General features: G+C 38.3%; 1 protein-coding gene across 8 annotated transcripts in view; it reads left to right on the top strand.

The window, feature by feature from the left end:
• The window catches only part of LOC137641340 (uncharacterized), an 826,722-nt gene that overhangs the window by 529,775 nt on the left and 277,917 nt on the right, over positions 1–19,030 (top strand). For 6 of the 8 annotated variants that reach the window (XM_068373796.1, XM_068373798.1, XM_068373797.1 and 3 more), the window contains one exon: positions 15,971–16,062. In XM_068373796.1, coding sequence (XP_068229897.1) covers positions 15,971–16,062 — 92 coding nt within the window. Of the gene's footprint in view, positions 1–15,970; positions 16,063–16,872; positions 17,874–19,030 lie in introns of those variants that run through there. The other 2 variants (XM_068373803.1, XM_068373802.1) reach the window with 2 other exon arrangements.

Genomic DNA, 19,030 nt, shown 5'->3' on the forward strand with positions numbered 1-19,030 from the left:
GATAGATGACGAATCAAAACTCAAGTTTTGTTATCTAGCCTGTGATTGGTGTTTTGCCCGCATCTTCTACCCGCAGCATCAAAGTTCTCGCGGGACTGCATCGTTCACTTTCTCTTTCCGCGTATTGCTGAGTAGACGTTCTTAAGTTTGTGAAGTTGAATCTGTGCTGTGTGCGACTGTTTTAAGTTGAACTTTTTGTTGAACTTTCTGTTACAATGGCTCCCAAGCGTTCTGCTTCTAGTAAGGCTGGTAGTGAGCCTAAACGCCACCGAAGAATGATGACGATAGCTGAGAAGGTTACGCTTCTCGACATGTTAAAAGATGGTAGAAGTTACGCGGCCGCCGGCCGCCATTTTGGCATCAACGAATCCACCGTTCGCTACATCAGGAAGGACGAGGCGAACATTAGAAAGACTGCTGCAATCACCTTTAGCAGATCAGCGAAGCGAGTCGTTACAACGCGTAATAAAACGATCGTACGCATGGAAGGTGCTTTAGCTGTGTGGATTGCCGACTGTCGGAAGAAGAACATAGCGTTGGATACGAACACCATCCGAACAAAGGCTTTGAGCTTGTATGAGAATTTTGCGGCAAAGGAACCTCATGACGACGATGGCGACCATGCTTAAGAAGATGATGATGTAGATGATCCTCAACCAGGGACCTCCACTGATTCCCAGCGTCAGAAACAACGTTTTTCCGCCAGCAAAGGATGGTTCGCGAAGTTTCAGAAACGCTTCGCCCTGAAAAGCGTTTCCCTGCATGGGGAGTCTGCTTCCGCTGACACTGCCGCTGCTGAAACTTACGTGAACCAGACTTTCAAGAACATTATCGCTGAAGGTGGATACAAGCCGGAACAAGTGTTTAATATGGATGAAACCGGCTTGTTTTGGAAGAGAATGCCGTCGCGAACTTTCCTGTTCAAAGAGGAAGCCAAAGCCTCTGGCTTTAAGGCATTCAAGGATCGCGTTACCCTCGTGATGTGTGGCAATGCTGCTGGATTTTTGTTAAAGCCGGGGCTTATTTATAAGTCGAAAAATCCTCGCGCTTTGAAAAACAAAAATAAGAATCTCCTTCCCGTGTACTGGATGCATAATCAAAAGGCATGGATTACGAAGATGCTGACCTCCAACTGGTTCCACCAGTGTTTCATCCCGCAAGTCCATGAATATCTCTTAGAGAAGGGCTTGCCATTCAAGATCCTTCTCCTTATGGATAACGCTGGTGGACACGCAACTGACCTGTCGCGTGAGGGCGTTCAGGTTGAGTTCCTGCCACCCAACACTACGTCATTAATTCAACCAATGGACCAGGGGGTTATCAGGGCGTTCAAGGCCCTCTACACGAAGAATACCTTGGTGGACCTCGTTGCGTGTGTGGATGCTGCCCAAGATGACGAGGATGAAGACTTCAACTTGAAGGCGTACTGGCGGCAGTACACCATAGCCACGTGCCTGCAGAATATTCAAAAGGCACTTCAAGAGATGAAACCTGCAACCGTAAATGCGAGCTGGAAGAAGCTGTGGCCCGATATTGTTTACGACGACAAGGGATTTACTCCGTCGGAAATCCAACACTCTGCAATACGGAAATCTGTGCAGTTGGCTGCCATAATTGGGGGTGACGGGTTTGGCGACATGACGACTGAAGACGTCGACGAGTTGTTGGACTGCCATTCCCAGCCCCTAACTGACGCAGATCTCGAAGACCTGACGAAATCGGCAAGTGAGGAAGAGAGTGAGGGTACCCAGGAAGAGACCCAAGAAAATGTAGAAGAAACGGGCTTAACATTAGAACGGCTCGCCAAGTTCTGCAACCATATGAAGGAGGCGAAAGAAATGTTGCAAGAGTGGGACGAGGATATGGTTCGCTCGATGCAATTCTGCAACAAGGTCGATGACATCACGACTCCCTACAGGATGCTCTTGGATCGAAAAAAGAAGCAGCGGCAACAACTTCCGATCACAATGTTTTTTCAGCCTCGCAAAAAAGAGCCAGTTCCTCCTGCTAGTACGCCTTCGGAAGAAATTGAAGAAGTTGAAGAGGTGTCCCAGGAAAAGACACCTCCGTCTGAAGAGACGTAAAATACTATCATTGACTGCACAGTAGAACACATCATCAGCTTCATCATCATCATTTCTACTGTGCAGCAAATTCATCGCCATCGTCATTCAAGTTTTTCTGGAACTTCTTTCGTGGTGAGTACAGTAACAATCTTTATTTTTTACTTTAACCTGTTTTATAGTTTAGTACTGTATGTACTGTATGCATTAAGTTAAAGGGAAGGTTTTAAAAGTCTACATGTTGTAACCTATCATATTTTTTTTGTTTAAAATTTACATTTACGTACGTAAAACAATCTCTCTCTCTCTCTCTCTCTCTCTCTCTCTCTCTCTCTCTCTCTCTCTCTCTCAAATTGTTTTCCTGCTTTGCTACGTACAAGTACTGTATAATTTATATTTGTAAGGTAACATATTTTGTAAATGCTTTGTACTGTAAATACTGTATGTACTGTATCATTATTTATCACTATCATCATGCGTGTTAAATGCCTTGTTTGTTCTGAGCGTGGTTGTTTACTGAGCGTACACGCCGTCGTTTCAGGCGGCGTCATAAAGAAAAAGATTTCATTTGGAAGTCCTAAGAAAAATACGTAAACTAAAACATTGGTAATAAAAAAATCAACATACAGTACTGTATAATCAATATAATCGATGCAAAAACTAACCATACGTACATATATGTGTACACTAAATGAGTTTGTTTCTTCATTATGATCAGAGATGAACGTAAACAAAACATTGGTTGCCATTTTTTATCGTGCTTTTTAGGTGTTTAGGAAACACATGATATAAAATCGCCTTTAATATTTGTGCCTGTTTTAGTTTAGGGTGCTGTAGTACATGCATTAAGTGTTCTGTACATTACAGGGTGTAAAGGGTGGTTTGTTAACAGTACTACGTACAAGGGAAGGTTTTAAAAGTCCGAATATACATGTTAAATAAATAGGTAAATATGCTGTCACTACTTCGCGGATTTTCACCTATCGCGCCCGCGTCTGGAACCTATCTACCGCGATAAACGAGGGTTCACTGTAGCTCCCTCGAGTGGGGGAAGATGACGTCACCTACATCAGCGATGGCGGCGCCACCGCTGTAGTTTTGAATTTATTGTCTGCCGTCGAAGGGAACCTACAGCTATATAATTGATCGGTAAGTATGCAATAAAATTTCATTTTATAATGAAAATCCATACTTACCTCATGGACTGGAATCTATTGAATCTTGACTTCTTGGCTCCTGGTCTAAAGATAATCTACATTTCCTTAAGGGGGCCGTCCGCCATGGGGTTTTGACATAACAACTTTCAGAAATTGAAAATAGTTTTATTGCTTATATGTATGCATAAACATATCGTACATGCTCCCCAGAAGTTTCAGCCAATTATTTTTACAAATAATGAAGATATAGCGGTCTTTAAATGATGACGTCATCCTTACTTTGTCGTCTGCATGACTGAGTTTGAAAAAATCGTCTTTGTGTGTTATTTTTGCATATCTATAGCGATTTTTCACTTATGTTTTGAACTATCGTACGTCTGGCAGAAATGGGAGGCATTGGTAGAACGTAGTTGAACGAGTTCTACTCCTCAGAGAACAGAAGCCAAAGTTTCCAAACACTTACAGAAGTTATAATGCATGCGTTTGTTTACTTGAACTTCGTATGTAGAATGTTTTCACAACGTCCTCGGGAACTTTATAGCAAGGCCAATGTTACCTAAGGTCATAAAAAGAACAAATAGTCAATCATTTTTCCAAACAATGAAGATATAGCGGTCTTTAAATGATGACGTCATCCTAACTGCGTCGTCTATCTGACTGAGTTTGAGAGAATCGTAGTACTCTCTCTCTCTCTCTCTCTCTCTCTCTCTCTCTCTCTCTCTCTCTTGAAGTTCGCATGTAGATTGTGCTTTCATAACATCCTCGGGAACTTTATAGCAATTGCAATGTTACTTAAGGTCATAAAAAGAAAAAATAGTCTATAATTTTTCCAAACAATAACGATATAGCGGTCTTTAAATTATGACGTCATACTTAATGTTATCTGCATGACTGAGTTTGACAGAATCGCAATTATGTTTATTTTTGCATCTCTCTCTCTCTCTCTCTCTCTCTCTCTCTCTCTCTCTCTCTCTCTCTCTCTCTCTCTAATTATTCAAAGCTGCCATTTATACAAATTCTATAATATCAATGTTCAACTCTCTTAGAATCAAATAATGGTTGATCTCTCTCTCTCTCTCTCTCTCTCTCTCTCTCTCTCTCTCTCAATTTGAACTGCCATCTACAGTATATCAACCAAATGCTATCACTCTAAAATTAAATTCATGATCTCTCTCTCTCTCTCTCTCTCTCTCTCTCTCTCTCTCTCTCTCTTACTCTTATGTTTCGATATATCGTACTTCTGGCAGAAATGAAAGGCATTGGTAGAGGGTAGCTAAATGAAAACTAGCAGCTACGAAAACATCAGCAAAGTTTCCAAAGACATATAGAAATTATAATGCATGTGTTTATTTATCTGAAGTTCGTATGTAGATTGTGCTTTCACAACGTCTTCTGGAACTTTATAGCAATGCCAATGTTACATAAGGTGATGGAAAGAACAAAAAGTAAGTGGAGAACAAAAAAAAAAGAACCAAGAAAGAGGGAAACATGAATAAGAGTAAAAGCTGAAACCTGCTAACTAAAACACTGGCAACAATAAGAGATTGCTGGCAACTCGTAACATAGGAATTGTAAACTGAGGGTTCAAATACCTCGTTTAGGGTGCATTTATGTAAGAATAAACAATAAAAGTTTTCATAATAATATTATCTTGATTTATTTAAGAAAAGAAGCGAAAATTTGTTGCAAATCTTTGGGAGCTCATAACTCAAAAACATACTTATTCACACTTAGGTACATTTTTCTAACTTATTTGTTGTGCGATATTAGATAGAAAGATATCATTGAAAAGAAGAATAAAATTCCCACAATTCTGTCTGACAATATTTTGATTTTCTTTATATTTTTTTCACGATTATTTTCCGTCTAGACGAGGAAAAAAAAATAAAATTTCATTAGAAAAAAATAAAAAGGAAAATCAAAATTCTGTCTGACAGAATTGTTCGGTTGATAGAGTAGTTTTTATGGTATAAGTTTCAATACAATTGATATGTACCTAAATATTTTTTTAAATCATGATTTTTGCTAATAAATCCAAAAGTTTTTGATCAAATGACTTGAAATTTTTATATGATGAAGGTATTATATATGTCTATAACATATATAGAAATGGTGTAATTTGGATCATTAGAAAAAAAAATGGTGGACATGGCGGACGGTCCCCTTAAGACATATTTCCTGTAAGGATGGCCGCACAGATATTGCTGAATTGCACATCCGTATCATTGGCCTTAATGATACAGTCAAACCTCTTGACACGAAAGAATCTGCTTATGAAATTTTCACTCTGCGAAACAAGATGCGAAGAATTTTATGACTCGCATCACGAAAAATGTTTCGGACAACGAAAGGAGGTACAGTGATACCTCTACATATGATCTTAATTCGTTCCAGAAACTGCTTTGTATGTTAAAACGATCGTATGTTGGAGCAAATATTCCAATAAGAATACATGGTAATTGATTTCATTCGTTCCTCAGCCTAAAAACCCATAATAAATCCTTAATAAATGGCTAGACATAATTACACATGACATTAATACAATAACTGTATAATAAATACATATTACAAACCAAAAAAAAGAATAATAATAATGAAGTAATAAATAAAGAACCGGTTGTAATGTAACACTTTACCTTAGCGACAGGCCAGCGCAGGTGTAGGGACTTCTACGCAGGAGGAGACGGAAGATCAGCGAGGAGGTAGGGACGGTGACTTTGTACGATAACTTACACTAACTTACACTACTACGTGAACTTTAACTTAACTTAGCTTATTTCTTTTTTCATTTTTATAATTTTATATTTTTTTTTACATTTTTTCTTTTTTTATTTTTAATTTTCATCACTTTCACTCGATTCGGTCTTCCTTTTCTTTGCTTCACTTTCTTTCTTTTCATCATGATCACTAGACCGTTTTAAAGATTTTTTAAAAAACTATCGAGTGAAAGTTGCTTACTACGGCTTTTGAGGATTTTTAAGCAAACATCATCAAACTGCGCAACAACACGGCAAACCTGAAGTTTCTGTGGGTGATGCTTGTCGATGAAATCAACAATGTGTTGATGATATGCCAACATCTGTTTTATTTCCGCCGTACCTAAAATTTGGCCTACCTCCTCGATCTCCTCCGACTCACTCAACTGCGCTTGGAACTCATCATGTTGCATGGCTTGCAGCTCCTTGAGTTCCTTGGTGGTGAGCTCTTCGTGATGCTCATCGACAAGTTCGATGATGTCATCTTCATCCACCTCCAGACCCATGGACTTGCCAAGGGATACAATCTCTTCGACGTCTTCCTCGGCGGCAAGCACAGGTTCATTCTCGGGGCCAAAACCTTCGAAATCTCTGGGAGCAACAGCATCAGGCCAAAGCTTCTTCCAATCTGAATTCAGGGTCTGACGAGTTACTCCCTCCCAAGCCTGATCAATGATCTTTAAGCAGTGCACGATATTGAAGTGGCTCCTCCAAAATTCACGCAAAGTTAAGTTGGTGCTTTGCGTGACTTTAAAGCACTGCTTAAATAAGTGCTTGGTGTACAGCTTCTTAAAATTAGAGATGACTTGCTGGTCCATGGGCTGGAGGATAGGGGTGGTATTCGGTGGAAGATACAACACCTTGATGAATTTGTATTCGTCAATGATATCATCTTCGAGTCCGGGGGAGGGTGAGGGGGTGCATTGTCCAAACAAAGCAAGCACTTCAAAGGCAAATTCCTTTCCTGAAGATACTTCTTGACAGCAGGGTCGAAAACTACGTTTACCCATTCCACAAAGATATGCCTAGTAACCCAAGCCTTAGAATTAGAACGCCATAGAACATGTAGCAGGTCTTTATTAATTCTATGGGCTTTAAATGCCCTAGGGTTTTCGGAATGGTAAACTAACAAAGGCTTAATTTTGCAGTCCCCGCTGGTATTGGCACAAAGCGCAAGAGTCAACCGATCCTTTATTGGCTTTTGTCCAGGCATTTTCTTCTCTTCGGCGGTAATGTACGTTCGACTAGGCATGTTTTTCCAAAACAGAACGGTTTCATCGCAGTTGAACACCTGCTGCTCTACGTAACCTTCCTCCGCCACGATGCTTTCGAACTTTTTAACAAAGTCTTTAGCAGCCTTGGTGTCCGAACTCGAAGCTGCTCCATGACGAACAACTGAATGAATCCCGGTCCGTCTCCTAAATTTCTCGAACCAACCTCGAGACGCCTTGAATTCCTCCGTCGTAGGATCGGCTGAACTCTCCCCCGCGTCACCCCGAGAGCGCGCCGCCTTCAAGTCACTGTAGAATAGCGCTGGCCTTCTCAAATGATCGTTTCCGTGATTGTATCACCAACAATCTCCTTGTCCTTTATCCAGATCAACAAAAGGCGTTCCATCTCTTCAAGAGTAGGGCTACGACGTTTAGAAATAATCGTGATCCCCTTCGAAGGTTTCACTGCTTTAATGGTTGACTTCTGTTTTATGATTGTCGAGATCGTAGACATATTCCGGCCATATTGTTTAGCGAGATCGCTAACACGTACACCTCGCTCATGCTTTTCTAGGATTTCCTGCTTTAATTCTAATGAAAGCATAGACTTCCTGTTTTTCTCACCACTGCTACTACTTCCTGAACCGAAACTAAGCTTTTTAAGACCCATGATTACGGAACACAGAAAACAACACGTAAAAAGGCAAGATAAAAAACTGTTAAAACTGAGCGAATAGAGGACAACCACACAATGCGCACAGGATGAGAGGACTGATCAAGGTGACGCTCGATTGGCGTCCCTCCGATATGCTGCCGTCTAGCGGCGTCAACAACAAACGACGCTGGACGCTTTTCGTATGTTGGAGCAACACTTCGTATGTTGAGACAGAAATTTGGTCGAATTTTACTTCGTATGTTAGAAAATTTGTATGTTAGGACAATCGTATGTAGAGGTTCCACTGTATGGTGCGAGAGCCCGACCGTGTCTGAGACTGATTTTAAAATTCGTGCACCACCAGCCCGTAAACTCGCTACCATCCTCCCACGTTCCCATTGGTTATCTCCCTACTCAGATACTAGTTTCCACCATAAGCTCCTACTCTCCAATTGGTCAGCATCTACTTTACTGTATCCCATCATGCATCTACGCATTGGCATTCTTATGTCTTTGTTTCGGCAGCGGTACCGTACGCATTGACTTAGTGTGATATTACGTTACATTATTAATCATGGGTCCCAAGAAAGTTGCCAATGTTCAGGGAAAGAAGAGGATGTTGCTTTCCATGGTGATGAAGATGGAAATAATTAAATACGAGGCTGGCATGCGGTTAAGTGTGCTCGCGAGGGAATATGGCCGAAATCCAATTACAATAGGAACGATTCTGTAGCAGAAGGAAGCTATCAAAGCAGCAACACCTTCAAAGGGTGTGACTGTTTTCTCCAGAAAAAGGAACCACTTCCATTATGAGATCAAGAGACTGCTGTTTGTCTGGATAAAGGATAAAGAAATGGCTGGAGATGGTATCACCGAAGCGATAAACAGCCATAAAAGCCAGCGCCATTTTCGGTGATCTCGGGCATGTTCAGACCGAAGCCGACGCAGGAGAAGGCACATCGAAGCAGGCACCCCCAGAGTTATAGGCTCCTCATGGGGGGTTTGAAAAATTTAAGAGACGCTCAGGCATTCATTCGGTGGTGCATCATGGGGAAGCTGCAAGCTCGGACAGGAAAGCGGCTGAAGCCTTTGTTAAGACATTCGACGAGTTGACTGTCTGGGAAGGCTACAGTCCCCAGCAAGTCTTCAATTGCAACGAGACTGGGCTTTTTTTTTAATGCCTCGTTGAATGTACATCAGGGCAGAAGAAAAGAGGCTAGGCTGGCATAAGAGACACCCAGGAAAAATTCTCACAGGTCATGCGCACGAGTGCTGTGTTTGCCTGAGTCATTTCAGGAAAATTTTAAGAAGCTGGCAGAAACAAGCATCTTTGGATGATTATTTTTAAAAGAGGCTTTCGGTAGAAGCAGACCAAGTGCCAGATAAAAAATGAAAGACAAGTGACAGTGATGAAGTAAATACATTGTGTAATTAAATTTAGAAAATACAAAACGTAAAATAAAGAAAACAACAAAATTAGAAAAAGGCAAAAAAAAGAGAGATTTAATTTTAAGGTTATCGTAAATGTGTTTCTTAAAATCAAGTGTTAAAGTTTTCTGTCATTTATAAATCTGTTTTGTAAGTTCAAGTATTTACGTTTTCTGCCCCTTGTTGACGTTTTCCACCGTTTGTCATCGTCCTCTACTGCCCTGCACTTTGCTCTCGGACATCGCCTCATTCCAAAGGTAAGCTTCCACATTTTTGTTACTGTATATTTACTGTTTGCTCATGTTACATTTCTTTCACAGGTTACCAACGGTTAGTTTATTATTGAATGATCCAAATACAGTACTTCTCATACATTAAGCACTATTTTATGTAGTTTTTTTGTAGGGTCTGGAATGAATTAGGCTATTTACATGTAAAAGACGACTCTCAAGACAAAATAATCAAGTTACGAAAGCCATTACAGAACCAGTTAATTTTGTGTTGTGAGGTATTACTGTACAGTAATAGACTTTCTCCCATCAGTCATTGCATCCCCGACATGTACAAATATTTGAGTGTCAGCCTCTCATGACAACATGGGAACACTGCATCTAGAGACTTTCCTTGGTTGCTGATGGCAATTTCTTTTGTGATGATGACTGTGCTCGTTATTTCTGCTTCACACATCTCTGCAAGGAAGAGAAACTTTTGTGTTGTTTCTTGCATCACAAAGGAAGCTTTGCCAATCACCAGTTGTCTTACTTATTGCTATCACTTTTCTGCTTCCTTGTCCCCTTTTCAATATCGCTTTGGATTTCCGACATCAAAGACTATGTTTATCCGCTTTTACCTGGTGCCATAGTATTCTGCTTTTGAGATGGTCTTCTGTAGCATAGTCATAAAATATCTTTGAAGTATATGGAGGTAAGGCATTGACGAGTGCTGCTGCATCAAGGATGATTGTATTACCTATGGTTCTCTCTGGGATGTTCACTTGCGCTTCTATAATTTCAACCAGCTGTGATTTCTGACACATGAAGCTTGCCACTGAGAGATATAGAATGTGACCGATTCTCATGCTTAAAGAATTCTTGCAAGTCACACTGCTTGTACTGACGAGAGGTGAACTGTCAAGGGAATAACTGACAGTCGTCTTTGAGGACTTTCTCCTTAGAAATGATCTCAGCCCATTCTTATGTGAAGAGAGGAACAGGTCTTTTTTGATTGGACGATTAACAGGACTGTCACCCTCATCCTCTAGCCCTTCCATGAATGATTTGAACTGTGCTTTACCTCTCCTTCAATGTGTAGCTACCATTTCAACTAGTTGGGTCTGTGATGTTCTTCGTGTATAGCACCAGAAGGTCGGCTGATTCTTCTTGGAATTGGTTACCCATCTGCATCACTGCAGAGTGATGTCATCTTTTCAATGGAAGATTTCTAGACACAGTGTTTTCTCATGAAGTGTGCTGCTGTAAGTGGCCTCATTCCATTCATACCAGACTTGGTCTCATATTTTGCTACTAGACCACTAACTTTGGTTCAAGCAACCATCAACATACAATGCTTTTACTCATCTTCTTGCTCCTCTGTAACCTTTCGCCACTTTGTTATTTTACTTTTGTGCAGGTAAGGACTGTTGCTAATGGAAAAGGATCAGGGTTGCAAGATATATGCGGGTTAAATATTGGTATACTGAATGCTTCTAGAAGCTCTGGAACTTGATCAACTTTCATTTCTGAGTTCAGTTTTGAAAGGCTTATGTTCCTTGCCAGCATTTTCAGTGTTTGTGTGTTGGAAAATGGACGCACTTGTGCCATAGAACAATGTTTAAGCTGTGGTCGCTGTTGGATTATGATCTACAGTAGGGTCCCGAATTATACGTGTTCGAATTATACGATTCCCCTTTTATGCGATAGCTATTTTTCAAAAATAAATTTTCTGTATCTGCGAAGCTGTTCAAAGTCTGCTAGTCAAGCGCTACTAAATGTATCAAATTTATTATCTTTTTAAGTATATTGGTAGCCCTAAATACGGTGATTTATAATAAATGTTACACAACAATATTAACATTACTTCTTATTAACATAATTTCATTATAAATAGCCTATTTAAGGATAAAATTCCACATTAACAATGAAATCAACTGGGCGAGTCCAGCTGACAAAATGTAAACAGAATTGTGGTTACGTTCTCGGCAATCTTTATCTTTCTCCAACCTTTCGATAATTTTAATGGTAGTGTTAATGATGGTATATTAAAGCATTATTTTTTTAGTACAGTATATATAGAAGCTTTATTTTTCCCTAAGGGCGTTCAAGGTTTTCACGAGTAGACTGGGGTCGTTTATCGGCAGTGAATAGCCTAAACTTCGGTAACGAGTCGGCAATATTTTGTCATATTTTAAACAGTATACATTTGATTTGCCAAGATTGGTTTTGTTGAGTACAAAGTATAATTATAAAAATCTCTCTCTCTCTCTCTCTCTCTCTCTCTCTCTCTCTCTCTCTCTAAACACGGCATTCGATTACAACAGCTGATCTCTCTCTCTCTCTCTCTCTCTCTCTCTCTCTCTCTCTTTGTGTTATACAATACTTACTAATAGATGAAGAAACCAAAATCGGTTTTCTTAAAGTGTCAATTAAATACGAAACAAAAAAAAATATACCGTGTTTACATCCATTTCAATCTTAGCTTAAAATACGGTATCCGATTTCGTCAGCAAACCACATAAATCCCTTTAGGGACACCTTCTTAGATGGCAAAGCAACAGCGTATGATTGCTGGAAATGAGTTGGACCCATAGAAGTCAAGATCTGAAATGAGAAAAAAAGGGTAACTTTTTTTGGCCAAAAAAATTTGTCCAAATTTCATGAATTTTTTTGGGTACCCAAATGAAATAGGAAGAGGCTAATTTTTTTATAGAATAAACTCATATTATCCTAGAACAGAAATACATAATAAAATGTGCACTAAGATGTAATTTACTGTTATAACAGGGGCGAAATCTAAAGGTCATTTTTGACGGCCTAGTTTCACAATGTAAATTTCTTATGGAAATCATTGTATCTCCTATAAAATGTGATATTTATGCATTAAAATATACCAACATATCACGAATTCTATACAGAACAAGAATATATAGAGATATGCCAACTTACCTTTCGGGTATGTCAACAAAATGGCCGCAGACCGCAACAACTCTTTACAGCCCAAACTACCACTTGAAATGAAGAATGAGGTTGCAAGCTCCATATTATCATCAACATCTCTTTTTAACTCCATTAGAAGTGTGTTGATGACATCCATGCCGAGGGAATACTGCCTGCTGGCCATTATTGAAGATAAATTCAAAATAAATAGAAAAAAATCAGAAATTTGCAAAAAATAAAAAAAATCAGAAATTAGCATTTGAGGGAAAATTGACCTCATGGCAATATATGGCATCTAAGCCAAAACCAATGTCATGCAAGTGGTAGACACACCATCCACCCACACTTTCCAACTATAAAGAACCAAACAAGTATCAACACTGTTCGACAATTTATAATTATGTAATAACTTTGCTGTTTGATCACCTTTAAAGGTATTTCAGGGTCGAGGTCGACCCGGGGGGGGGTGGGGGGGTAAAAAAACGGGGAAGGAGGGAAGTTAGACGAAAATCAGTCCTAAAGCAGACAATGGCATGTAGACTAGTCACCCCTTGCAGGTCGATCACTTCCATATTCGAGACAGCTGATGATTTATGGGGAAAAAACAGGTTTTGAAAATGCTGTAGGGGTCGCGTACGACCCATCATACTTTTCCAGGGTTAAAACCCGGCCTAGTACTTTCTTCTTCTTTTACTTTTTTTTCTGACGGTTCCATAATTGAGGTGAGTACAAGTTGACTTATAACTGAAGTTAGGAAAAGTATTTTGGATATGGAAAGGACAATTATCTTTCGTAACAGTTTAGAATTATCGTAAATTATCATTCTGTCATTAGCGGCACTTTGTTACTGTTGATTACACGCAAAAAAAAAAAAAAAAAAAAGAAGTTTTCCTGCTTTGCTACGTATGTAGGAAATTATATAGATACGGTAAATATTTGTAATAACATATTTACCAAAAGCTTTTAATATCATTGTTTATCACTTTGATCATGCGTGTTTAATGCCTTCGTTTGTTTATTATGATCGAAGATAGAGCGTACAGTAAACGAATGGAAGGTTTCCGTTTCAGGCGGCGTCATAAAGAAAAACCTTATATAAATGGCATTCACTTCATTTATTTGGAAGTTCTGAGAAAAATTAAGTAGAACATTGGTAATTACAAAATCAACATATAATCAATACTTGGTAAGCTTGCTGTCAATTCAAAAACTAACCTATACACAGATGTGTAAATTCGTCTGTTTCTTCGTTATGATCAGAGAAAAACGTAAACAAAACATTGGTTGTCGTTTTTTATCGTGCTTCTTGGCGTGTTTGGGAAACGCATGATATAAAATCTCCTTTATTTTGATAATTCTGGATTTTCAATGATACAACAAAAGCTAGTCTATAGAGTGATGGTTTTGCTATTCACCAGTTGTCTTATACAATAGATGTGACAAACATTGAAATTTGTCTGTATTTTGGGTCGTGTTATAACGGGAAATATACGGTGTTTACACCCATCCTGGTTGTAATTTTAACCTTTTTTCAAGTTATTAGAATTTTAAAGTATATTAAATGTTTGATTTGTTTACAAGAACAATTTGATATTATAATAAAATATAGTATAGTACATAGAAAGTATTGGAAATGGGTGGTAAACACGTTTGAATAGGCAAGTTGCTGGTTGCCATGGCCCCAATGGAATTGTTTCTGTTCGTTGTGTGTTTCGAAATATGTGATTTTCCATTTATACGAGGTCATTGATCGACCAAATTCTCGCATAATTCGGGACCCTACTGTATGTTGTCCACTTGTAGTTGTTAACAACTGCTTTCTTAACATTACTCCATCCTCAACATACTGTGCAAAAGTTGCTCCTAGCTGTGCTGATATTTCTCGGATCCTGTTGTATGATATGTTGAGCCCATTCTCATAGATCATTTGAATGATTTGTCTCTTCCTTGTCTTGGCAAACACATACTGGCCCATGCAGACTGAAGAAGTTATTTCACGGTCCTTAGGAGGAATAATATAGAAATGTCAGACATTGATGCTCCATGCTGGATTTTGTACTTGATGTCTGCACTATATTCAGTCTTGCATTCATATTGCAGCAGTGATGGTGGCACAGCCTGTTGTAGGTCTGTGTCGTGAAAGGTGCTGCTGAAATTTTTACTTATCTCAGTAGCTTTTGCCAAATGGACTCTTCACTGTACTTAAGAGATGATCGAGTCCACATCATTTTCAAAAGTCAGCAGAACATATCACCCTTTGCTATGAGTTTGTAGCTTGGGAATATAAAAAATCAACTGGTTCCTGAGTTGAATAGAATAAACATCAGGTGATTCAACACAAAGCTGTTCCTGCCTTTGGTTGTAAAACATCAGTAAGTCGGCAAGCTTGAAAATAATTTATTTTTACCCTAAGTGGCATATTTTTAGCTCGTTGATGTAGGTGACTAGTTCAGAGAAAGCAATTTGATTTGTTTCCATGCTGTGCTGCTTGGCCTTCTCTTCTTCCTGCACCTTTAGGCAGAATCGTCCTCAGTTATATAGTGCTACCAAGCAGGCAGGTTGATATTTAAGTTTTTAGGCTTTTATTTCTCCCGCACTTAGTTTGGAAAGGAGGTTCTTATCACTAAGTGTCAGCACATTCATTTTATTCTCTTCTCTTGCATTCCCATCACTCTTGATCTGAGATTGTGTTTTCATATAAAATTGGTAAGTGAGGCGAGTTAAAGATCTTGAAAAGTTTAAGTATAATGTCTAATGTTGTAAACTAATAGTTGAAAAGACCAGGTGGTAAGGTTTGAAGTTCATCCTCAAAATACTAAGAATTGTAAATGAACTTGAGATCTCAAAGATGGGAAAGTATTAGTAATGTAAGAATGGAGAAAGTCATTAGTTTTGCAATGGAATTAGAGCAAAAGTAGGAAGCTTTATGAGAAAGGCATGGATGAAGTGATATAAGATCTAATTTTGTAGAAAATTGCTCAAATGTAACCGAATGGAAAGTACTCATTGTATATCAAACCATTTAAATGAAAAAAAAAAGTTGCAATAAAACACTAATTATGATTGTCTCTTCCTGACAAAAATGGAATAGTCTCAAACTGAGGAATTTAGATATAAATTAGTTAAGTTCCTATCCAATAGAATTAAAAATTGGATGGGATGGGAGATGCAGGAGTAGGATTCAGCTATATCGTGTACTTTTCTCTCTCGATTAGTTATATCTGTTCCTTGGAAAAATTAAACATACAGTACTTGCTATGCATTTCCAGTTTGTTAGCAAAATTTTGCTTCTTAGAAGTGATCCTTTTTCATGGCATAGGATGGATCTTATCCATTAATCATCCTTCCCTTTTTTAAGAAATGATTTAAGACTTGTTTTGCTGCCCGAACTTAAAGTTGTGTAATAAGAAATAGCAATGGGGTAACAAAGCGATTATACTTTAACAAATTTAGCTTATATGTTTATTCTTAAACATTCCTTATTTGAGATGTTGTTTTCATTTGGTAAATCTTGGCCAATCTCAGGAACACTATTATTAATTTTGCAGAATCTTCATGACAATGAGAAAGTAGACGAACTTCGCAGAGAAAATGAAGATGTCAAGATGCGTCTTTCTAATCTCCAGAAGGAGTTTTCTATGTAAGTACTGTACTGCACAGTATACATTTTTCTTCATTTTGAAAAACATGAGAATACTAAAGCTTCTCAGATTTTTTTTTCTTTTTTCATGTTCAATAGATTAATGCATCATGAGAAGTTGAAATGATTCTCCTCTAATACAAATCAGTCTATACATTTAATCATTTTGTCTTATACAACTTTTTAGTGTGCTAATTTAAGCATGCCCACATAATTGACATATCTGTTATTTTACTCTGCTCTTGTAAACATTTTTAATTTAGTTCAAGGTATGATGCTAGAATTACAGGTTCTTAGCCATTTCTAGAGAATGCTCCCAGTAGACCTGTCTAATAGCATCCTCAGATGCATCTTTGTTGCTACACATACAAACCATCGTCCTTTACTTAGAAAAATTGATAACAGTGAAGCTGAAACACCATGTAAAATTATAATGAGGTGATAATAACCGGCGGGTAGTTGCCGGTTGATAGCCGGAGGCAACTGCCATCCTGCTGACTCACTGACTACTTGCTTAGATTTCAGCCATCAGTGAGTGCACACGTTTTTGCTGCCTGGAATTTTTTTGACATAGTTTTCTGAAAAAAAATTATTTTTCTCTTTCAGCATGTATGGTTTGAGTGACTACTTGAGGATGCCACCTATTATGTGGAACTGTCCAGGAATGTCACTGAAGATCTACGGCAATGTTATGAATGCTCCTGAAACAGATCCTCACCTTTTATGCCCTTCATGCCGAGGGCATTCATGTTCTCAAGTGTTATGAATGTTGGGAATGGCCATCCTCCCAGTAGGAGAAGTACTGCAGGTGGAGGAAGAATAAGCATAAGAAGAATTCTTTGCTCTTAGGGTCATCTTCGAATTTGAAGGATTGGGCGGCTTCTTCCACCACTGGTACTGCAAGAGTAGTGGCCCTTTAACTTCAGGTCAAGCCTACTGCCATGGATGTACTTCGTTTCCCCCCTGTCATGGATGTACTTCGTTTCCCCTTGCGAAATGGTGGGACTACTTCCTCAGTGGGTACTCTTCTTCAAAGAGGTCGAATGCTCTTTGTTTGCTGTTACCATCCTTGGGCATCCAAGGTTCCTTGTTGGAAATAAGACTGGAGCAAGCCCTTACTTCTAGAATCCTCTTCGGTGTCTGCCCTGAACTGAAGTTTCTGGCCGTTGCCTTGTTGCTTGTGGAGGATGAAGTTGGATATGTAGTTAGGTGGTGGATGTCATCAAATGACAACCTGAAAAATTTGCCAAATTGGTTTTACAGTTGTATTTATTCAAGGACATCTCATAGAATCCCTTTAAACTTGTCTTCCAAAATTGTGTTGGGTTTTGTCAAGTGCCCTAGAGGATGAGAATTTTGGAGATGGTGAAAATGTAGCTAATAATACAGGGTCAGTGCTGTAAGAAAAAAAGGTACATGAAGATGATTACTATGGGAGGCATGGTCACGGGCACCAATGGTACTGCAGAGGAAGAAAATGTGGTGGGAGACATGGATGAAGAAATTACATACCATGCAAATGAGTAAAATGAAATGAAAAACAAGGATGAAGGAACCAAAAATCATTCAGGGACTACAACTGTGTCAGATAAAGATACAACCGGAGTTGGACCAATAGGAAAAATATTTACAGATGAAAGAATCACCAACAATATCCTACATGGTTAACATATGATTCACTCATCACTAAGAAAACAACATTTTGAAATGGCAGCACCTGAGCCCTCTTTATAGGACGACTACAACAGACTGGCTTGTGCTCTGGACTATTCTCATGCAGGCAGAGAAGATAAATTGTATGATTGTAGGAGGTGGGTGCATAACTTTGATTACACTAGATGGTGAATTATACCATTGTGCATTCTGATTAGATTTTTACAAGTCACAATGTTGTATTAGAATTGTGAGTTTACACACCACCATGGCTGCTCTCAAATGTTTGGGAATGTATGCTGAGGGCAGGGTTGCTAGATGATTTCCATTGGATTATCATACATGAGCCTTAAAATTGTTTTTTAACCAAAAATTATGGTACACACTTTCAAGATAATTATTAAGGAGCAACATAAATGACTTATTTCAAGGTATTTTAGTATAATTGTAAAATACACACATATATATACTATATATATATATATATATATATATATATATATATATATATTTATATTTATTTATATATATATACAGTAGGGTCCCGAATTATGCGAGAATTTGGTCGATGAAAGGCCTCGTGTAATTGGAAATTCGTGTATTTCGAAACACATCATGGCGGCAAACAGCAACCTACCCGTCAATTTTTTTTCACTCCATTTCTAGCTTTCTAGCTATATATATACTGTATATACACTGTGTGTGTATGTATGTATATATTATATATATAAAACATATATATATATATATTTATATATATATATATATATATATATATATATATATATATATATATATATACTGTAGCTTTTATCTTAACAATACTGTAAGAAATCCTTCTTATAGATTTTTTTTATAAAATACTGTACAAAATTTCTTTTATGGATAAATAAAACAATAAAAAGTTGTTAAAGTTTTGATAATTTTCTATGACTGTAGTATTTACTACTGTACTATGCATAGCTTACTGTTTTCAGTATTTTCCGAATAATGTAGAATTATTTCCTATAGATACAAAAAACAAAAAAGGGTTTTCAAGGTTTGATACAGTATCTAGCAATAGTTAAAAATTACAGTATAGTACTGTATATCCATGATGACACTCCCACATGTAAACACGGCCACTAGGCGCAAGTGTGCACTAGGCTGCTGTACGATAATCTACCGTAATTTTCTGCCAGAAAACATCTAAGCGTCCCCCCTGGACCAGGTTGCCGCTAACGCACCGTCACGCTTTTTTTGCCCTGAGCGGTCATTTCACTAATGATAATTTTTCAAAGTTAATATCATTTCTTTATGCTTATAATTCGTAATA

Source organism: Palaemon carinicauda, chromosome 5, assembly GCF_036898095.1.
Source record: "Palaemon carinicauda isolate YSFRI2023 chromosome 5, ASM3689809v2, whole genome shotgun sequence".
In the NCBI taxonomy this organism is placed as follows: domain Eukaryota; kingdom Metazoa; phylum Arthropoda; class Malacostraca; order Decapoda; family Palaemonidae; genus Palaemon; species Palaemon carinicauda.